The 24,015-nt window shown below is 36.9% G+C and overlaps 1 protein-coding gene and 1 non-coding gene across 4 annotated transcripts in view; one reads left to right on the top strand and one right to left on the bottom strand.

The window, feature by feature from the left end:
• The window catches only part of LOC125668467 (uncharacterized), a 57,582-nt gene extending 34,091 nt beyond the window's left edge, over positions 1 to 23,491 (top strand). Inside the window, exons 3-8 of one of the 3 annotated variants that reach the window (XM_056162556.1) lie at positions 2,610 to 2,718; positions 2,870 to 5,080; positions 7,054 to 7,173; positions 9,410 to 9,502; positions 13,981 to 14,154; positions 22,593 to 23,491. In XM_056162556.1, coding sequence (XP_056018531.1) covers positions 5,055 to 5,080; positions 7,054 to 7,173; positions 9,410 to 9,502; positions 13,981 to 14,154; positions 22,593 to 22,965 — 786 coding nt within the window. In that variant the 5' untranslated portion in view covers positions 2,610 to 2,718; positions 2,870 to 5,054 and the 3' untranslated portion in view covers positions 22,966 to 23,491. Of the gene's footprint in view, positions 1 to 2,609; positions 2,719 to 2,869; positions 5,081 to 7,053; positions 9,503 to 10,590; positions 12,109 to 13,980; positions 14,155 to 22,592 lie in introns of those variants that run through there. The other 2 variants (XM_048902674.2, XM_048902677.2) reach the window with 2 other exon arrangements.
• Positions 7,396 to 7,469, bottom strand: Trnan-guu (transfer RNA asparagine (anticodon GUU)). Its single transcript has one exon. It is a non-coding gene; the product is annotated as a tRNA-Asn (tRNA).
• Positions 23,492 to 24,015: the final 524 nt, after the last annotated feature.

Below are 24,015 nucleotides of genomic sequence, written 5' to 3' on the forward strand. Positions count from 1 at the left end.
TTTTTTTTTTAAATTTCTACTTTCTTGAAAAAAAAATTATATTATCATATACATATATTTTGCATTCATTTATCAACATTCATTTTATTATGCCTTTTTTCGAAGAAGGGGAATATGTCGCTCGATCATTAGGTATTAAATATAGGTTGTCGGACAGAATTACTGCAGAACGTTTTGTCCAGTGGCTCACAGTCTTCACAGGCAGGGTTTTCATGACTAGTAGATGACCTTATTGATTTTCAGGTCAAAAGATCAAAACTCACGTGGTTTTACAACATGCATAGAGCAATTTGATGTCTGAATGGTTATTAGGGAGAATTCTATGTCCGATGGTCATCAAAGTTCTTGGGCAGATTGGTCACGTCACAGATTTTCTAACATGCGTACAGTAGAATGACCAATAACTGAAGAGCCGTATTCTGATAGGCATAACCCCTTTTGATCTAAAGGTCAAGAGATTTTCTAGCATGCATACAACAATTGTTGTATATGCACCTACAGATCCTTATGCTCAATGTTCATCAAACTTCATAATAAGATTAGTCATGACAAGTCGATGAACCCTATTGATTGTCAGGTCAAAGGTCATGGGACTTTCTAGCATGCATACAGTTGTCCAACAACCCTGTCCGATGGTCATCAAAGCTATACAAGCCGCAGTGTCATAGGAAGGTTGGTTACACCCAAGAGATGATTATTATTCATTTACAGGTCAAAGGTCACGGGGATATTTTGAAAGAATATCTTAATTATTCCACATAACTTTTAATTAATAAATAGTCATCAAACTTTTGTGTGTGAGTAAATATTGTTTATTGACATTTATCGGGTTAGGATTTTCACAAACTCCTACATTCCAACCTAGCCAGTGGATATGGGGTAATTAATAAGTAAAACAATATAAAAGACACCACAGAGTCGTCCACTTCTGCTTCATACTTCGATATTTTATTGAAAGTAGACATTAACGGTAAACTGAAAACTCAACTGTATAACAAATGGGATTATTTCAGTTTCTCCATCGTCAACTTCCCATATTTATGTAGCAATATTCCATTATCACCTGCATATGGTTTTTATATCTCTCAACTGATTCGATACGCAAGAGCTTGTTCTGCGTATAGTCAGTTTTTAAATCGAGGCAAGCTACTGACAAACAAGTTGATGGTACAGGGGTTTCAACAGTCTCGATTGAAGTCAGCATTTCGCAAATTTTATGGTCGTTATAACGATTTAGTTCGTCATTACAACCTATCATTGGGTCAAATGCTGTCTGACATGTTTCATACCGATTGTTAGGCCGTTCTTGGCACACTGTTTTATACCTTGCAGTTGAATTTGAAAATGGTCAGTTTGGAAGGGAAAAAAACGAAACATACGTGTCTTACCTAATGGATTAAAGGCGTCTTCCAGCCACTAAGTACCACACGACGTTGTTTTTCAATATTGTAAATCACTTATCATTTACAAGACTTTATTCTCCCGACATAATGCGGTTGAATATTTTCGAGAAACAATTTTTGCGAGTCGTCGAAATGTTACTATAAATAAACTATAAGAGTTACCCCCCGTTTCTTATGATATCTATAAAAATTAGACTCCATGAGTTTGCACTCTGTTGTTAACTTGTCGAGCCTTATAATTACTGGTATTATTCACGAGAACTCTATTTTTGCGTTTTTGGTGATCTCACGTAATTATGTGTAAATAAAGTTCCCGAGAACTGAGAACCGAGAACTGATCACTGTTTGCTAAATCTGTTATGTTTTCTTCTGAAAGGAACTTCATTTTTGTATAGCTAAAGCCTACAGAGGGTAAAAGTTTCGTAAAATTTGTACAGCAGTATTAAAGCCAAGGTTTTTGAAATGCGTAGAAAGTTATCTTAGGTTATTACAACTTGCATGATTGATTGATGATTGTACATTGTTTAACGTCCCTCTCGAGAATCTTTCACTCATATCGAGACATCCATTGCGGGTGAAGTGCTGCAAATTTAGGCTTATACTCGGGGCTTACGGCCTTTGAGCAGGGAGGGATTTTTGTCATACCACACTTGCTGTGACACGGGACCGCAGTTTTTGCGGTCTCATCCAAAGGACCGCCCTCATTTAGTTGCCTCTTACGACAAGCAAGGGGGTACTGAGGGCCTATTCTAACCTGAATCCCCGCAGGATCAACTTACATGAATGGATTTACATGTATTTGTTTTATATACTTTTAAAAATTGCTTTGGATTATATTTTCGCAAAAAAGTTTAACATATCACCCTCGGGGTGTTTATTCTAGCGTTTGAGTTTATTTTCAACCCTTCTATATATTTTTTTTAGTGTTAGTGAGAACTCGCAGACTCACCATGAGTTGATCCTTATCGATTGGGGGGGGGGGGGCAAAATGACTTAGGGTCAAGTAAACTGGGCATTAATATAAAAAACGGTCTCCGAGTCTAACCGTGTTTTTCCCTTTTCACCCGTGATTCACAAACTTCTCACATTGACTAGCCATGGAAAAAGAATGATCCCTATCGATTTCGAGGTCAAACAGCCATGAAAACTGGAATCTGATATAAGAAAACAATTTTAGGGCTACAAGTGTTTTCCGTTTTCACCTAGAGTCACCATATTTCACACAAAGACTCGCCATGAGAGGAATGGAGGGGGCGATACAATGAAATTCGTGTGTCTTTCAGATGTGACCTTAAAATGGAGGTCACATGTACCGGTAAGTGTTGGCACATGAAGAACCTCCATTATTGTGTAATTCAAAAATTTTCACCTGTTGGTTGTTAGATGTAAAAGGCTTGATATGCTCCTTAGGCTTTGGAAATATATGGGATTCCCATAATGTTAACGAAAAGCACTTTTTATTACAGGTAAAATAAAGGCTGAATAACGTGTTTTTACAAGAAATGAATGCATTTTTTGAAAATTCATCAAAATGTTACTTATGCAAATATGTAAATTATGGATTTAAGTTACAGTTGTATTTAACAAAAGCAATTCCAAATACATATTTATAATATATCAGTATGTCATCACATAGCTTAGAGGTTGAACAAGGTAGATATTATCATGTTTCAAGAAATGAGAGAATTTGTAAAATGTGTTCAAAAGCAGAAATAGAAGATGCTTTTCACTTTTTGCTAGTATGTCCATTTTATGATAATTTCAGAAAAAATTATATAAAAAAATATCATTTAAACAAAAACCTACTTACAAACTAGTTCAGTTGTTATCAACAGAAAATGTCACAGAATTATGTTTATATTTATATTTATATAAATGTTCAAATATAAGAACTCAAATACATACATAATGCTGATGTTATCCTCATTTTTTTTTTTTACTATATCATATTTCATATTTATTATGTTACAAACTATACTTACTATCTCACAGACATCAACTATCTAAATATACATTGAATGAATTGTGTCCATTTACCTATCCTGCATTATATTAACTTTATGTATAACTTTTGTATATATTTATGTTTATTTATTCTAAGTAAAAAAGTTAACTGTATGGTTCTTGGTAATAAACAATACAATACTGCGTCCTAAGCACCATGCATAGGATAAAATTTATTTCTCATCACAGAACGCGGAGGTCTCTTCATGGGCGAAGATTGTTCGAATGGGACGTCAAACAACATACAAACAAACGAAACGAATGGGACGTCAAACAACATACAAACAAACGAAACGAATGGGACAAAAACTACTGACCCAGGGGTTCTTGATAGAGGCCTTAATGCTCATTATAAATATGCATCCTGTTGTGTGCTAGATATTCATAGTTATAGGAGATATTTAAACATTAATACTAATTTCACAATTTTGGTAGACCTTCAGGTTCAGTATAGTTACACACAAAGTTTGTTTCCTAGATGTTCAGGAATATAGAACATTTGATGCATTTTCACTATATGATCCACATACCATTAGTCCCATCTTGAAGTGCGATTCCCTGACTCATGAATTTCACAGTCTTCGTGTGCAATATAAGTAGGCACCTAGTTTGTTTCCTAACTGTTAAGAAGCAAAGAAGAAACATTCGAAATCCAGCCATGGGCCCAAACCCCTAACCTAGGATCCATGAATATCACAATAATTCAATTTTGATAGAAGCTTTCATGTTCAGTACAGGGTATAACTATGCTCCCAGATGCCGAGGAATAAAGCAAAGCTAGACGGGTTTTTTTTTCAAAAAGGTAATTGATTTGTATTTTTAAACATTATTTGGGGTCACTTCACAGGGGCGTAACGTGACACTCCGTGCTGTCGAAAGTTCAGTCATCCATACATTTGAAAGTCCAGCTTTAAGTGGTTATGTCTAACGATTATCAAAATTGATGTTACGGTTTATAAGCTGCCATAACCCTGTGGCAAAAAATCGTCGAACAACGTTAGATATCGAAAGAAACGTCGCGTCAAGGTTTCTTTTTTTTCCCTTTCTTTTCTTTCACTTAATATCTCTTCCAAACCAGAGATTTTATTTCATTGTGTGTCAGTTGTAGAGTTGAGAAACTTTTAAGCTGACTTATGTGTGTGTGAATATCAGCAATAAAGATGTGTGGAGGCCCATCCATTATTTTAAATGATGAGTGATGCATGTCTCGCAACCATATCAACACCAGCGTATTTTATCTGTCTTAGACGAGTGTTACTTCTTCATTACATTCCGTCCAACGTGTACATTCTGTAAAACAGCTTGCTCGGAGTAAAGAAAAACCTTGGCCAGTAATAACCCCAGCCATTTCCATGTTCCAAATATATCGCTAATCATCTTCTCCTGACGTTGAGCCAAAACGAGGCGATTGGAAAATGAAGATTCCGATTTTCTCGGGAAACCGTCTTTAGTGGTGTCTGTGTTTTTCGTGAAAGGGTTGAATAAAACCGATCAATTACGGACTTGACCAGTCCAAACGGACGGACCTCATTTGGCCAGGAATCAGCATTATTAGATTATCATAGTTTCAGTTTTTAAAAAATGAAGATGCTGTGTATTGGATGAAGTGAAAAATGAACTCGAGGATGTTCGGGTAGACAGTTGAAGATGATAAATATGAACACACAGAAAAGGTACTAGTAAAAGATTTTTACAAGATAATTTTCTCATTATCATTCTTGTTGATTTCCATTCCATCTGCTGTGCAATTTCAAGCATTGCAGAAATCGATTTTCTATAGTCATGATTCCTGTATTTGTCAGGATTAATGGAAGTCAATTTCGAAACATGTTGAATGTCTGCATGGCTACTACAAAATTATAGCTAGAATATTGTGTGCATATGACTAACTCACAAGCAGACTATATTATGAAAGAAAGATCTGAGTTACTTCGATACTTGTAAACAGTTCAATGTACAATTGGTGCACATTATACTGTTATAAGCAGTCGGTGTAAAGAAACTAGATAAACAGCTCAAGTGCGATTTCCACGAGCTTTGATCATTGCTCTAATCTGCATTCGATTTGAAAACCCCCAAAAACTAAGACTCTGAATGTCTACAGTTTTTTGGGGGACTTGGTGCATTTCCAGCTCGTTTAAGAAAGGAGAAGATGCTTGAATCTTTTGTGAGGTTTCAGCCACCTTACCCTCTTACTGTTTACATACAAAGTGTGTTATCCAAGAAACGAAGATCTATACAAGTATAAGCAATAGTAGATTAACAACGGTACAGATACTGATTAGCCGAGGCTGAGAGACCACCCACTGTATAGACGATCAGATGTATTGTATCAAAATGTTCAATAGTTTCACATTACTTTCTACAACTTCATGCTATATACAATTGTACTTGAGAAGGCTTCATTCTCACTACCACGATCTTTAAAATACCCAGAAACTGCATGATTTTCTCAGAACTCGCTAAACACTTTTAAAGTACGATTATTATGACAATGTTCAGTGACGTATTAGATTCTGTCACTTTGAAAAGGTTGTCATGACTTGTCAAAGACACTTTGTCAAACTTACACTCCCAGACTTCAGTGGCAGGATTTTCAGTACGCTTAAGTAATGTGTCAATGGATGTCAAAAACAAAATGTGATCTGCAATATAGAATTTTTTTTTCAATGAAATTCTGTATTCATCAAATATTTTGAGAATGTGTTCCCATCTTAAAACCCAAGATTCAATTCCCAAACATACTTGAGGAAAAAACTCGTACTACCACACACAAAGTTAGAAGCACACCAAAATACAACTTAGCGTGGTTATGCATCGCATAACCCCAATGAAGTAAAAATTTCTCCTGAAAAACGTTTTTAAAACTTTTGACATACAAAACCTTACGCAGCATGTAGTGCGCTCCGTGTAACCGAAAGTCATCCAAACCCACTACACCGAGAAGACTTAATGAGACAGAGGGTCTACGAATAGAGAGGAGTTACTAAAATCATTGAAGATGCTGGAAAGGATCCAGCCAGCGACAAGGACGAATCTTATCTCCTACATCATGATCACGGGCGGCTAATTGCATAAATTCTTTTTCACCAAATTGACTCGGTGCCATTGAATCAGTCTTCTAATTTCAAAGGATGAGCCATGACGGGAGGTTTCTGACTTAGAATTTGTAGACTGATTAAGCTACGCATTACCCGTACAATTTGTAATTTAGCCCTGTGAGCTAGGGATGTTGAGTTTCATATTGATGTTCTATGTAGTTAGCACTAAAAGCTTTAGAAATTGAAAATATGTGGGTCGTAGAAGCTTTAGAAATCGAAAATATGTAGGTCACAGAGGAGAGTAACATCAAATATCTCTCGTAGTATACTACTTTACGTTGCTTGGTAAACAGACTTATTTTCTCAAGATAATCAATATTTGCATGTTCATCATTATCAGATTTCATTGAGTAGAATGAAAACTAATATATAAGGATATCATTTACGTAGTATGAGAGCAATTCTATCCAAAACAATGACACCCCACGTACAAGGTCATCTGGAGTGGGACCACAATACGGATACATTGAAACATCGGAATATGAATATCTGACTGAATCGTTAATATATCTCAAGTAATATGTTTTGCTTTCTTTCTGTTTTAGGGTTTCTTTTGGGAGCAATGGGTCTATGGTAGAAACATGGATCATTGAAGATTTTTCTGAACATCAAACAGATCCTAAAGATTACTTCTTCAAGAATTTAGTAAATACCGCAAACATCAAGTGAGTGGTTTTGCCTGCGAGTTATTCAAAGCCTACATATTTACCAAAATTATTTTATTCTATTTGTGTCCTGGAAGCCGTACAATATTGTGGGTTCATGTCTGTTTGGAAGGGGGTGTACAGTGTATAAGTAAATGTTTCCTGATAATGTTCTGTAATGTCTCATTAATTTATTGTGCAAGACAAAAGGTGAAGAAATGAATTATAACAGCAAAATGTGATCGTCCCTGGGTGGGCTCGAACCACCAACCTTTCGGTTAACAGCCGAACGCGCGAACCAATTGCGCCACAGAGACATATAGCCTTCATTTGAGAACTGTCACCTGTTAAGTTTTTTTTTTTTTCATTTTTCTTCCACCATAAACCACGTACTGTGCTAACCACAACATGAACGGCCTGATGAACCATCAGGTACGTAAAGTATATTACCGTCTGCAAAATATTATCACGTGCGTGCGTGTTTATCTGAGGAGGAGCCCAGTATATATATAGGAGAGGGAGGCGATTGAGAGAAGGCATCTACGAGTCCTTCATCCTCATTAACTTGTTAATTATAACCGTTCATTGAACTTCTCATATTTGGCCTGTTTCCATGTTTTAAACCACAGAATGCTACAAAAATAGGCAGAGTACTGTGTTACGCATGTATTATTGAGAAAAATGTTTGCCGTAGCAATTAAAATTTACAAAGACCTTATGTAGAATCGATTTGAAAACGACTATTCTAACAAATGATTAGGAAATCACATGATTAAGTGGACGGTATGGAAGATAACTCTGGCATTTATTTTTTAACCCTTGGAGTCGAGGAACGATCGATCAGGCACACAAGCAGAACGGGGAACATGATATGGAATCTTAAGTAATATTCCAGAAGCGTCACATTCTATTTGTCTAAGATAGACAGTTTCTGGCACAGGCTCAGCATCTTCAACCTATAGTCAAGACCGAGTTTTGACAACTAATAAAAGTAAGGCAGAGATATTTTTTTCCCGGACTGTTTTAAAAATATTATGTAAGAAGAGTGTGTCTTGTAAATAATTTATTGCGTGCTAGAGAAAACATGACTCAAACCTATATTTTACCTACCGTGACATGAGACCTCCGAAGTCCGAATGACCCACGAATTTAACTCGTAATGCCGGACGCTCGGGGAAGGAACAGTCACTGCCAATGTTAAACGGGGACATATCTGAATCATTTTTAAAATGATTTTCATACTGTAAAATATGATACGTCTCTCTTTACGTTGTGAAGCATCAATTTGATGTCTCTATGATATTATCATATTAAACATTTACTACTACATGTACATACAGCGAGTAGTGTCATAATCAAAGTTATGCAAACGGTTTGTACAGTCTTGCAATATGCATAGAACTATGCTATTTTCATGCAGCGGTCCGTTTGAGGTGCGTGCATGCATTAATCGATACCGGATATCGTTAGCCATTAATAATAATTTTCCTGATTCTCATTAACAAAAAATACATAAAAAGTGTCATTTTCAATAACGACGGCATTGTGTTTAAGCATCCCAATCGATTATTACATAATCGGGAGTTTATCAACTCTGTATAAATATTTAAGAGACTTCGAGCGCCACTGCTGACCAGTGTTACCTTTACAAGTCACAAGAGAATAAATATTTCCGACAAAGACCGCATAAAATAGATCTGGACTTATTCACGTAGACCTGTCACGTTCAGTTCTATATAGAGTTTGGACACGGTCTCCGCAATCGTGAGCGTACATTTTGGAGAAAGGTTATACACCCTCTTCCTTTCATGTGAAACCTCGAATTAACCTGTCCGTATTGATGTTGAATTGATGTGTGTAATTATACAGCTAATCATGTGGCAAATCTTCTTACCTATCAATTAATTTGACTTGCCGAAAATTTAGTTTGATTTGAAAGTCGTAGATATGCGTTCACCGGCTCAGGTGAAGTTGTGAGTCATAACTAACGTTGACAGAAGAGAATAGTGGAATATTGTGTGCATTTTATAGAGCTCTATGTGAATTCGATGTACACTGTTATACTCTGACCTCGCTGTACATGTTTTCGATTGGAAATAATGTCAGTTGAACAGAATGGGGAGTACAGCCCTACCCCCGAAACGAACCATGTTAATACGTCTATAAAATCCGTGAAATTTGCCCCCTTGGAAAGTACGCACGTAAGTGAGGTGGGATTTATCGACGACAGTGATGGCAATGACGATCTCTATTTCAGGGAACCCTTAGAGAAATCCCAGGAGTCTGTTCGTTTATGTGACCTTGACGATATTGTCGGCGATGTACCGATCAAACCATTATCACAGCCAAGGTAAAACACTATCGTATGCATGAATTCATCTGAATATTCATTCATCACCTGTTAAACCCACATGTTGACATTTGTGCTTTTCTGTTTACGTTTCATTGTAAAGATCAATATTGCAATCTTTGAAGACGTTTCCAAATTCCGGCCACAATAACTGTAGCACTGAAAGTCGGCACCAGAGAGAGCCAGTTATTGTAACAAAAATCAATGTCTCGCCTCTTTCATTCACTTATCAAGATTTGCATGATTAAATAAGCTCTATCAAATGTGTCTAAATTGATATTTAAGTCCTACCTGTTTGTCGAGACTTAACATCGATGTAACTCACAAATATTCATTATCGTCGGCCGTGTAAACACCCCTACCGTGCTTTTTTTTATTTACTTTCAATCACCTGTGAACAGATGTGAATCAAACCTTAAAAACGAAACATTGATGAGGAAAGTATCATATCGATTATGAAATTAATTCTATTAAAAATCCAATTTCTTATACAATGATTTGTACAAAACGATCACCCCATGGAAATGAAATGCCTTCATTAACATGGATAAACAGCCGTTTAATTTTATCTTTAAGCCTATTACAATTTGCCATTCATGAAAACAAATTTCTCAATCAGGCTTAGCTAAGTTATCTTCAAAGGAGGCCCTCTTCTCAATTAAAAGATACATATTACAGGCATGAGATGGTAGGGGCAGACTGAACGATGCAATACCTGCCAGAAAGGTGCTTCTTTTTGCATAGCCACAGAGTTATTTGTATGTACCAACCGGAAGCACTCAAAAGAAAGTAAACAGGTTCTGCTGCTTTCGTCTTTCATCTAAGCAACTGTGAAACGTTAAAAAAAAATTGAGAGCATTTTCAGTACATGTATACCATTTGCAATTTTGGCACCAATGTCTTTTTTTTTCAGGGACTGAAGCGATCAGATTCTCCCGTTTTATTGAGAGCAATATTTTATTAATGCAAAGAAAAATATTTGATGTTAAAAAATGAATTTTTTTTTGCTGAAGATGCAGGTGGAATTTGCAGCTGTTTCTATATCATGGTATCAGATATCTCATATTTACCAATCAAAGCAAGGTTTTTGACATTCCTTCTATTTTATTAGCTAAATTTTAAACGCGTCATCAATCTTATTCATATGCAACAAAGACATCAGATTTAATTATTTCATGCGCATATTCATGATTAAACAGAATACAAATGTAATTTGAAATCAAAATCCTTCAGCATTTTTGAAAATGGTGAAACAAGTGTACAATACTTTATAATGCCTTGATTACGTTCTTCGATTCGAAGTATGTGTGCTTAACTACTCGAAATCCCAGAACGCATTGCCATTTTACTGCATGTTCTTCTAATTAACTTGAGGTCGATGATGTAAGCCTAAAGGAACCTGCATGCAGATGGTGATGTTTACAAAAGAGAAAAGTGTAAACGTTTCTTCGTTAAAGACTTGTCAATATGTCGACTTCCATTTGGATAAATGGTTCTGATCGTATGCGTTGTACTGTGAGGTACTCCACTTAGTGTGGAAAAAGCCAATGCACTCGTATGCATTTACACTAAGGAATTATCCGGAAATAAACGAGGTTTTACTTAGCATCTAACTAGTAGTAATTAATAGTGACAGAGCGACTTTACATACTACAGGTTTTCTGATAATTACTGGTTTGTAAAACTTCATTTACTGCATTTTGATGACTTTAAAAGATAACTGGATTTCCTCTTTGTCTTCATTGATGTCAGCATCTCAAAAACACCAAAGTTCACCGCCACGGATGACTTTGCGGAAGGATTCTTCACTAGTTTCCCTTTACTCGCGACTTTCATCATAATTTGTTCTAATCCCTTGACAGCTCCTGTGGCTAAAGATATGTATTAGTGCTCTTTAATTTGTAAATCTATCGATTCATGGTAGCCAACACAGAGCCTCGACCTTCTCCTCGGTTCTGTTTCTCATCCAATTTGAATCTCGTATATTTCCATAGCAATATTTTGTAATAATTTGGAAGCTTTACAAAAATGTCTTGAGGAAGCAGGTATTTTGGGGTCGGAGGCGTTTCTTTCATAATTACTTCTAAACCGTAACTTTGAAGTACGACCCTAGAATTGTGAAGGAGAAAATTGCCTTCGCGAGGACAGTGGTTTTGGTGTTGTGAGAAGTTTTCGTGATACATCCTATTTATCTGCCAAGAACTGTGTGTTTCAATAAATACACGCAGTTGGTATTTGGATGCTTTTGGAATAACAACGAAATCTGTAGTTCCTGGTGTGTGTATAAGAAATGAGGAGCGTTGTTTTCAGATTGTTTTGATATGGTCTCGTGCACCGCTTTGTAGCCCAGTCAATGTCTTGACTGTCTTGGTCGGAAAATTATCGACTTTTTCGCTTTTTCCTCGTTACGTGATATAGATACATATTGTATGAAAGTACAAACAAAGATGGCGGATTGATTCATCTGGATGCTTGGGCTGACCATTGGTCTCGATCTCCAGACGTCTGATGGAGGAAGAAAGTAATTCGGAAAATAATAACTCAGTTAATACATGGGAGTTGACTCGGAAAGGCGAAGAGTGTTGTCTGAATTGTTCTTGTAAATGGTATGTAAGATAAAATATCTACATCTAACGTATTATATATACGTAAGTGGCTTTATTTGAAAAAAAACGTTTCATGGATTAAAATAGGAACCGCTTTCTTAGATCTCTTTTAAAATATTTCCATCATACTATCTGCAAGGTGTACTTAATGTAAATTACATATATCAACGCGACAAATTCATTATGCTTTATGTAGCCATGTTAATTCCAGACTGTCTTTTGGATTGGACCCAAACAATTGAGCTGTTTTTAGTTTTATCAAATGCTTTACTTAGGACACGCGGGAGAGACATCGATAAAACAATAGAGGAATATAACGTTGCCATCAAAAAGTCAAATACCCATCCGTAAATCAGATTACTCTGACATTTATATCATATGTGGGAAACGATACACTTTCATGGGCGATAACTCTGTAGTTTTCATGGAAAATGCAAAACAGCCTGGAGTTGAATAGCGTTGCCAAATTGTAAATGCCTCAAAATAGTGACGGGTAACACCTTTGTTTATCTGAATATTAAATTCTAGTGTGAATTGCAACTTATCTCTTGAAAGGTCAGATAACAGCATCTTCAAGCGATAAGAATGATATTTATTTGACTTCGGAAACGCGTGTAGTATTTACGTTTCGTAAACATTTACTCCAAAACATACTTCTTATTCTAAATGTTAATCTAAATAGAAGAAATTGTATGCACAGTATTTTGTTGGCAATTGAGCAATTTGTTGGTGGTACGGACTTATTTTTGTACGTGTCTTACGTCAGTAGAGTTTAGGGAATGTGTCAGATCTCCATTTATTATCTCGTCTAATAGACTTTATATAAAATACCCATACCAACAGCTTGTGATAAATCATTAAATAGTATTAATTTATTGCTTACATGCAGTGGCTGAGACGCAGTGTGCTTTTTATGATAGGTGTTGATACATATGTTTCACGCTCGAAGATTTTGCCACGAGCACAAGGCATACAAATTCACGTCTTCGGAGATATCAATGGCTAAAGTTTCACTATTTCAGAATTCAGTTACATCCTTCAATTGCCACTTAAGTAAGTTAGGTGAAGAAGATTATTGTAGAACATATTTTGTTTGGGAAAATAGGGCAATTAAAATGGAAAAGTAAGCCCAATGTCCTAGAATCTAAAAAAGCCCAATGTCCAAGAATCTTATTTTTAAATCTAAGTAAACCATTTGAATCTAACTTACATTTAATTAACTCATGACATCTCCATTAATTTGGAGAGGAGAGTGTTAAAATCTTCCAGAAAAAGTGAGGAAATAGAATAGTGAAAATAGGATGGAATCGTTAGTTGTTTCCTTCAGAACCATTTGGTCAAAAATGACAAAACAGAATACAAAAGTTCTTATGTGGCCTATATATTCACATTTGTTCAAATAATACATGTATTTAAAGAACTTACGAGAGTACAAACCTAATATACTGTGAAATTGAAACTAAAAAAATTCATTGCAGATACACAGTTATGTTAAATAGATCTCGGACCATGGATGATGTAACAATAGGGTTTCAAAGATTTAATATATGTGAATTGAATACATTCTCACGAGAGACGAGGCTGCAGTTTAGTATCACATCGATTTAAATTTGGTCAAACACTTAACTTTGTATTATGGGACTACAATAAGGGGTCCAAAATCCCGAGAATGAGAGCAGGGGTAAGGGTGGCCCAAATGAGCTACGTGGCCCATTGGCCTTTTATAAATAGGTTCTAATCAAGAAAGAAAAAAAAGATTATCGTTATTTGAAAGATAAGGGTTGTGCATATTCCTTGATGCCTTATAAATATCGAGTTAATCAAAATGGACATCTGAATTAGTGTTTAATATCCTTTTTATGATTTAATCAGCCATGACAAGGCCCGGAACAAGGCCGACAGTAAAGTGACTTTCTGTGATACTCCCAATGAAATAACTTCTACGCCACCAGCACTGCCTAGCGCTCCCAGTCCTACAGGGACCAGCGAAATCGTTGTCCTCTCAGACACACCCCTAGGAATCTGGCCCGTCAAACGGTCGGCCAGGTAAGGCTTTGATGTGTTGGTGTAAAATAATCGGAATGGCATACCACTGCATGCTTCTGCCCTGTGCGAATCCTTAGTAAAAAGCAGATTGCGCGGATATTCTGTTGTTGCGTTAATATATAATGACTGCGGAATGATGAATTGCAGTGTTGTAATTTTCTGTGGTGTTTTAGACAATGTAGTGTGGCAAAATTATATGTAAACACTTTTTTAGCTTGCCACTTACAATACTTAAAGAGAAATTACGAGCATGAAATAAGACTTCCATCAACTTAAAATGACACTGTTTTTCGGCGTACCCATATATGGGCCATTCTCTAGCTGTAGTTTCTGTTGATCTGTCTGCATGGATGGGGAACACGTCTAGTCGGCATTTCTTTCATACCAAACTGTAGGTGTAGCACAGTAAAATGTATATGTCACCTGATGGATTTCAATCCTATTACATGTTTTCACGATATTATACATATTATATATGATACGATACAGAACTATAGGGTGTGGTGAGTTCATACCAAAACCGTTCAGATCGATTGGTTGTATATTGTTTAACGTCTTGCTCGAGAATTTTTCACTCATAATTATTTGGAGACGTCGTCATTGCCAGTGAAATATAGGCCTATGCTCGGCCTTTGAGCAGGGAGGGATTTTTATCGTGCCACACCTGCTTTGACACAGGGCCCTAGTTTTTTTGCGGTCTCATCAGACCGAAGACTTGAAACTCAAATCATTCGCCAAAAGTTTTGCCCTATGAGTGAAAGCCGAGGGTCTTTCATATAAACGATGTGATAATAAAACTGCAAACAATCTACCGGTTTATATTATCATTGCTTGAATTTCTATTACATTTTAACCGATTTTAAAAATATAAAGGTTAAAGCTTTCAAGATCACAAACTCAGAACATGTATCTTGAGAAATATATCGATTGCTTTGAATACTTAAATTATAAAGGAGGTGGTGTGACTTCTCATTCACTCAGAATTTAGAAATTTTTGCACTATACTAGTATCATATGTAGTTCATTTCATTCTTTCACCCGAGAGTAATCCCGAAAGTACGTCTTTGCTTAAGAAACCTAATAATGTATAAAATTTAAGTCATATCCAATAAAGTCTTGATAAGCTGATGATTTATCTCTCATTGATGTCTGATATTGTTTGAAATGGAGCTGATTTCCTTTGAAATTCAGCCACCGCGTCTCTAAGCCTTTCGGTGTGTTTTTTAGAAGCCCCGTCTTTTGTCATACAATTGTTGTAGTTCTCATGTCCTTCACACCGCTACTTTTCATAGCAATTTTGAATATTCTGTATGTACATCCGTCTGTTTAACTGCTTATTATTCCTCGCATATTTTTCTCTTAATGACTTAAATGTCCAGATAAGAAAGATTTGAATGAGACTTCGTTAATATAACAATTGTGTGTTGCTAATACCGCATGTTGAATATTTAAAATGTCAAGTGTTTCTACTGATGCCCTCTAAGAAGGCATGATTATCTTAAAAATGAATAATGAATGAAAATTTCACTTTATTTTATTATTAGAAGAAACTATCAGAAGTTTAGACCTTTAGAATAATTTTTTACAGGCAGAGAAACTTGTTATATGTTTTCTAAAAAACTTTGTTTGGTAACATTTATTTTCATTTTATTTTATTTTTATTATAATGAAGAGAGTCAATGAGTGTATGACTAATCCATTCCTCTAGCCTTCGCTTCCAGACTGGAAAATTATTCACCTCAGACAAAGTCCATGTTTGTCATTCAGTTATCCACTCATTAAATTTCATTAGAATTGACAGCTGTAGTTTGTGTCGTACAAAACGGTTTTCTTAAAATGGTTTGGAATGTCAAATTTGTTAACCAAGGAAGACACTCGGCAATCCTCGTATCATAAAGCTTTAAAGCCGAGTTGGGAAAAAGGGCTTCATGCACTAAATTTCACGCATGTATCTTATTCTTAATATTACTGTGATTTGCAACCAGAGATGGGTTTTAAAAACACCAGAAAACAAACAAATAAAAAAAAACCGCCACCCCCCCCCAAAAAAAATAAACACCCCTCCAACATGAACAACACACACATGTCGACAGTATACAGATGTTACATGTCGACAGTATACAGATGTTACATGTCGACAGTGTACAGATGTTACATGTCGACAGTGATCAGATGTTACATGTCGACAGTGTACAGATGTTACATGTCGACAGTGATCAGATGTTACATGTCGACAGTGTACAGATGTTACATGTCGACAGTGTACAGATGTTACATGTCGACAGTGATCAGATGTTACATGTCGACAGTGATCAGATGTTACATGTCGACAGTGTACAGATGTTACATGTCGACAGTGATCAGATGTTACATGTCGACAGTGATCAGATGTTACATGTCGACAGTGATCAGATGTTACATGTCGACAGTGATCAGATGTTACATGTCGACAGTGTACAGATGTTACATGTCGACAGTGATCAGATGTTACATGTCGACAGTGTACAGATGTTACATGTCGACAGTGTACGGATGTTACATGTCGACAGTGTACGGATGTTACATGTGTACAGATGTTACATGTCGATGTGTTTGTGGTGATATCATAATTATGTCAACAGTGGTTGTCTTGGCATTAATTGTCGAAGTTTTTGTTTGTGTTCTTTTTGTGGTTATACGTCCCATTCAAGAATGATTCACTTATAATAGAGACGTCGCCAGTTTTACGTGAAGTGCCACAAATTGACCTTTGCATGACTCTCAAGGTCGTAGCAGTGATGGTTCTTTATCGTGCGTTGTGGAGGAACAGTCACTAGCTATATGTTAAACTATTACATGTAGGTCTGACGCAGTGTCGGGACAGTCACTAGCTATATGTTAAACTCTTACATGTAGGTCTGACGCGGTGTCGGGACAGTCACTAGCTATATGTTAAACTCTTACATGTAGGTCTGACGCGGTGTCGGGACAGTCACTAGCTATATGTTAAACTCTTACATGTAGGTCTGACGCGGTGTCGGGACAGTCACTAGCTATGTGTTAAACTATTACATGTAGGTCTGACGCGGTGTCGGGACAGTCACTAGCTATATGTTAAACTATTACATGTAGGTCTGACGGGGTGTCGGGACAGTCACTAGCTATATGTTAAACTCTTACATGTAGGTCTGACGCGGTGTCGGGACAGTCACTAGCTATGTGTTAAACTATTACATGTAGGTCTGACGCGGTGTCGGGACAGTCACTAGCTATATGTTAAACTATTACATGTAGGTCTGACGCGGTGTCGGGACAGTCACTAGCTATGTGTTAAACTATTACATGTAGGTCTGACGCGGTGTCGGGACAGTCACTAGCTATGTGTTAAACTATTACATGTAGGTCTGACGCGGTGTCGGGACAGTCACTAGCTATGTGTTAAACTATTACATGTAGGTCTGACGCGGTGTCGGGACAGTCACTAGCTATGTGTTAAACTCTTACATGTAGGTCTGACGCGGTGTCGGGACAGTCACTAGCTATATGTTAAACTCTTACATGTAGGTCTGACGCGGTGTCGGGACAGTCACTAGCTATATGTTAAACTCTTACATGTAGGTCTGACGCGGTGTCGGGACAGTCACTAGCTATATGTTAAACTCTTACATGTAGGTCTGACGCGGTTTCGGGACAGTCACTAGCTATATGTTAAACTCTTACATGTAGGTCTGACGCGGTGTCGGGACAGTCACTAGCTATATGTTAAACTATTACATGTAGGTCTGACGCGGTGTCGGGACAGTCACTAGCTATATGTTAAACTATTACATGTAGGTCTGACACGGTGTCGGGATTGAGAATCGGACTTCCTGGTAACCCCCCAAAAAAATGCACTGTAACCACTAGCAACAATACTTTAACCCTATCCGGGTTTTATCTGACGTATTAGGAAGACCCCCCCCCCCCCCCCCCCCCCGGAGAGGGCTACAGGCTACATTAATGTAGTTATTTAACCACCAGGCTACAGTACCCTGATATCACATGTTGACAGTGCTTATAGTACTACATGCAATATTGTATGTCGATAGTGTTTGTCGTGATCTTATGTGTTACAGGTGGTAACTTTTAAATCTCTTATATAGACTGTTGCTGAGTCTCTCTCTCTCTCTCTCTCTCTCTCTCTCTCTCTCTCTCTCTCTCTCTCTCTCTCTCTCTCTCTCTCATCGTATGGAACTCTTCAGTGATGACATATACACGAAGTTTCTCAATATATAATTTTTCGTGACATTTCACGTATGATTCACTTACATTCTATACGTTTCTACAAAAAATCTTGGGGTAGATTACCATGTCTGTTTTAGTTCCTGAATGTTGCAAGTAAAAAGTCAGTTCAAATGTATTACAGAGAGTTGTGTAAATCACTGTAGCAAAGAAGGAGAGAAAATACTTGGAATAATCGGGTATCGAACCACGAACATTTTTATTACTAGTCAGGTGATCTAACCACTGAGCTGCCCGGGCCGATATACAAATTATTGTAATATTACTACAATATAAAAGTTGAACCTATTTCGGAAATAATACAAGAACTCTTTATATCCAGGAGATGAAAAAAATATTTTAGAGAAAATGTCAGAAATGTCGCGTAGTCTCTGTAACCAACTCATAATTGTGCAAGATAATGTCATTTCATGAAGTGTATAGTAATTTGAATTTATCATAGTCAATTTCAAATGAAATTTCCCCCACTCGTTCAGTTTTGCACTTCGTTTTATGCTTAGCTTGTTTGGAGGAAACAATCTGTTTGACTTGTACCTTCTTATATAGTAGACCAAGTACCGATCGTTTGTAGATTTTTTGCGTGAAATGTGCTTCACTTGGTAGTATGAGAGATGAATTGTCAATGCGGTACCGCAGGAATGCATTTCAACCATAGTTGCTCCATCACATTCCCCCTCCCCACACGCGCCATTCATGCCCATGGCCCCTTCGCACTAATATTCGAGGTGACAGGCGGTATTGATATTCGTAGAATTAGTTTGGACTTTTAAACCATCACCAAAATTGTATGAAATATCAATGATATCTGTAATTGTATCTATATATAGATTATCAAATTGTGCAGAGTGGTTCAGTTCTTTTAATTTTTCATGTTTGAATATTGCAATTATATTACAATACCGCACCGTTAGGTTTTGTTCCAACATTTAGCTCTTACGCTGTAGAGATTGTAGCACATATGTTAGAAATAAATTCATAAATATTTGGACTTTTAATAAAATAAGTTCAGTCATCTACTCCAGAATTCTAACTGTGTCTGTATTTCTAGCTTCTAGAAACGAGTGTTATTTTCGTATTGATACAGTGGATAAAGTTTATTTTATGATGTCATGTTGATACCATCGTTCTGCTATTTCTGCATTGTGTTGTAGTCACGTGTTCTGTAGACATACCTTCCTCCTCGGGGTGTTACTAGTGGGTTTACTGTTTACTGTATCTATACAATCAGATGTTGAAGGGGATATTACGCATCAGTCTTTTATAAATATTACAGTATATCTTTCATATCTATTTTCTTAATCTAAGGATGACAATTGATAAACTAACACTCATAATAAAGAACGCTTTAGGTTCATTCTAAAAGATTAGGTAGGCGGTTAAAGGGTATTCTCTTAGATAGTTGAAAATGATGATGTAGAATTTCTTATGAAATACTTGTATAAAGAAAGAGAACAAGCTGTTTTTGTTTAAATGTTAAAGGACTAACTGTATGAAGTATAAATAAATCACAAATATGAATAACATATATAAAAATATTTTTTTAAAGACGAATATCAAAAGTCGGTGAGTTTACGCAATCAAGTCGAAGGACAACATTAGTAGGTAGGTTCCCTAGACTCCCCACTGTGCAGCATCCAAGGTAACATAGCTATAGAGATTAAACTAGAATACTCAGAGATTCTGAGGGAGAATTACATCTTCATGGAATTTGGGCCAGATGCAGGAAGTGAAGATATCCCTTTACAAAAGATTTACATACTGCAGTCACTCTCTAATGATGACCTGAAAGTTGTTGCTCCGGTGTCACATACCAGAGAATGTTTTGTTGAGTAATACCATGTGGTGCAGTGTTTGTGCTTGGAATAATCGTTTGTTGACGCTTTGTAGAGAGTAGCATGTGTCTGCTTCTAATTATTTGAGGATACTTGTAAACGGTGCATTGATACGTAAAGTACTAAGATATTCCGAGTTGCACAACACCGTATGAAATTGATTCAGCATTCAGCAGCTGAAACACAGGCTATTTTAGTGCCCTGGTTGTATTGTGTTTCTCTAGTGGGTCGTAAAGGTGCGAATCTTGGGGGAAAATCAGGCAAAACAGTGAGTGATTAACGCCGATATGAGTCGCAGATGAACCGTATCTTGCAGTGGCTCAAGGCGCTGCGGTAGTGGTTAGCAGCGAGGAGGAGGCGAGGTCTGTCGTGTAAACAACGCACACTGTTTGCTAATTCAGGGGATAATTACATTGTGTGCAGCGACTCAGTGACAGTAGTGGTAGACTGTTATTATATTAGCATAAATTCTGCAGTTACTATAGAAACAAACGCATTTTGATGCATCTGTAAGTTTTCCTTGGAGTGGCACAATGGAAGACTCGCGAGAGGGGAGGTAAGTAAGCCGTCTAAAGGCGGACATTCGTATTTCTTCTGACATTCCAACTCTTCCTCATCGATTAGCGCCTCTGTTCTAAACTTGTACTGCTCAGTGTATTTATCGGGAAATTATGCATCGATTCCCGTGAATAAGTGAATACCTTTGCGTGGAATGTGCTATCGTTGATTATCCGTGTGAAAACCCCCTATGTCAATGATGTCCGTTCTTATGTTACTCTCCTACATCTAAAGAAACTCGCATATTTCCATATTTTTTGTTGTTGCAATTCTACGACCAGAATTCTTGGGCTATTTAGATCATGTAAGTTGCAATCTAGTAACTGAAGGAGTCTTATTTTTCTTTGTAAAATGGCATCCTACGATAACCTAATGCACGCAGACTTTATCAGGCATGGTTGTTATCAGAACGGGCGGATACTTCCTGTCGTGCAACGAGTTGCGTCTGAAACTGCGGCTTGCCCCCTGTATGGATCTTGTATGCCCTTCAGTTTTCAGGAGCATGTCATGCATCAAAAATAATTTCTATCTTGCCCATACTTCGTTAGATGTGTATCCGTTAGTAATGAGAAATAAATATTGACTTGCATGTCACAGCCGCATTGCAACTGGAAACTTCCAATGAATGTGTGCTTTTTCTATGTATTATCGTGTTATCGTTTAATAGAAATAAGCTTTGTATCTTCGGTATGACTAGTACTGATAAAATTTGATAAAAAACACGCCATAGACAGTTTAAAACACAAATATCACAAAGTTCTTATTACATTTTCATATCAGTTTCAGGTTTATAGTGCCCCAACAGGAACCAATTATTCTGTGTCACTGGATACTAATTACAGTATTAGATTTAAGTAATGACAACAGGAAGTAGAATATGTAAACACATCGAAATTGACACGATACTAAAACGACATTAAGTAAAAGAAAAGACGTTAAGAGACGGGTGATATGTATGGCCCCAAGGAAAAAAACCCAACTAAACAAACCGAGGCTTTTCTTATCACGGCTTATCTGATTACGAAAATTAATACAGCTCCACAGCACGTAACAGTAACGGGGTGTGAGATGTAACAGTCGTTTTCACAATGCTAGACTAGTCGCCTTTCGGCTATCAATTCCAAACAATTTCGTCACAGGGGTATCCTTTGAAGAACATTTAAAACAGCGTGGACTACTCGTTTGTGTGGTGGATATTTACCAGATGAGAAGAGTCTGGAATTTCATCTCGATGATGCCGTTCATCGATTTCCCGCGATTCCTCGGAATCTCTGCTTTTGATATTGATTCGTAGATGTAACCGGAATTCTCTGAAATTGCAAAATATCATATAAACAAGAAAATTCAAAGACACCGTATACTCTATTGTGCGCATCAAAAATAGATTAGCTAGCAGCGCCTCAAGACAAATCAGATGCTACATACAGCGATTGATTGGGGTCGACATTATGATCTGTTTTATGGGGATTTTTCAGCAAATATCTTATTACATGTACTGCACCCTACACGTCATTTTACGCAGGGCGCGGCAAGAAGAACACGGTCTTACCGATCTGAATCCATTTTCTTCCTAGAAACTGTTAAAATTATGGTCTTGGTTTGTAATGGGAGATTGTGGTTATCAGAGTATATGGTAATTTTTTCTGTTGTTAATTATAAACATCCTACTTGTTACATCATAAGGATAATCAAATAGTGTATATGTATTCCACATGTTTACACGTGCATACCAACTTATATATATTTTATATATTTGTATTTACGTGTATCTGTTTTTATTCATTTTAGCTTAGAGAGCAGAGACAACCCTTTCAAACCAGATGGTGAATTGTCTAAAGAGGCCGAGGACATTTTAAAACGAGCTACAATAATTCGTGATACGTTTATTCTGAACGATAACAAAGGTAAAGACACCTCCAGATCAAGCGGAGACAATTCTAATGGTGGACAGACTTTACAGCCGGTTCAGGAGGAAAGTATATCTCAAACTAAAGTGAAAGACTCTCAGTCTTCACCCGTCAGTATTCAACCAAAGCAAAATGGAGTAGAGGACAAGGTCGTATCGCCAGATTCTGCAAGAGTCGAGGTAGAACCCAACGCAGTAAACGATTTTAATTTCAAGGACAAGAAAAAACAAAAGAAGTGCTGCAGTGTTATGTAGCACACGGAGTGTCTTAGTGTTTGTTTTCTATAATGGGAATATAGTGCAATGAAAAGTCATGAACACTTCCGAGTGTCGTCCATAATTCAGTCGTGCAGGCCATGTAACAGTACTTATCATTGGATGTCGCCCTTGTAACGAAAAATATCATTGGTTATTGCCATTTTGAGCATTCAATTTGTTGCTTCCTGTGTGTTTGGAGATTTGTAAGCAGACGACTTCATCGTAACGAATGTGTGGTTGTCGGTAGACAGATTCTGGGATGGATTAGTCGCCAATCTCCTATAACATGAAATCCACTTTGACGAGTACTAATTTTTTTGAATTCCTTTAATATACGATTCAGTTTCATGGTGAATTGAAATGCTATACAATGGTCTGTGAAGAGAAATGCAAATGAAAAATCAAAGGCGTAGAGTCAGTCTGGAGTATAAATTATTATTTCATTAAAGATATATTTTTGTCATTTGTTATTTTGATGTAATATATTTGTGCAAGTTACGGAATACACTGCTTCCTGTTGAAATTATGATTTGTTTTATGTCCCTAAGGAAATTTCACCGATGTCAACGAGATTCTACGATTTACCAGAAAAATACCCCATGGTCACGCATTGCAAATAATCGTTTCTTGTATGGTTTTAAGATAACAATGACGCCCATCCAAACACCAACATTAAATCCTCAATGGTATGTCTGTATGACCATAGTGCAGGCACGTAGAAGGGGAGCTGCCCCCTCTCACTTTTATATTTTGACAGCGTTCATTTTCCGTTATTTCTACTTGAAAAGTTAGTTATTTTCACATGGCAAGCAAAACGAATTGGTCGATTGTTGCCCCTTTTTAATACATTGTTGTAATATGTAATGGTAAGAAGTAATAAATTGATTCTACGTAGTGAAAGTTGAGCCCCCCCCCCCCCCCCTTATGATTTTGGCTAAATGTATAGGTAAGATGTATCTAAAATTGTGAAGTCGAATTCTCCGGTCCCCCCTCCTCCTTTGAAAAAATGATGCTACATGCCTGAAGTTGAATACTTAATTTTAAATG

This window comes from Ostrea edulis, chromosome 4 (assembly GCF_947568905.1).
Source record: "Ostrea edulis chromosome 4, xbOstEdul1.1, whole genome shotgun sequence".
Classification (NCBI taxonomy): Eukaryota; Metazoa; Mollusca; class Bivalvia; order Ostreida; family Ostreidae; genus Ostrea; species Ostrea edulis.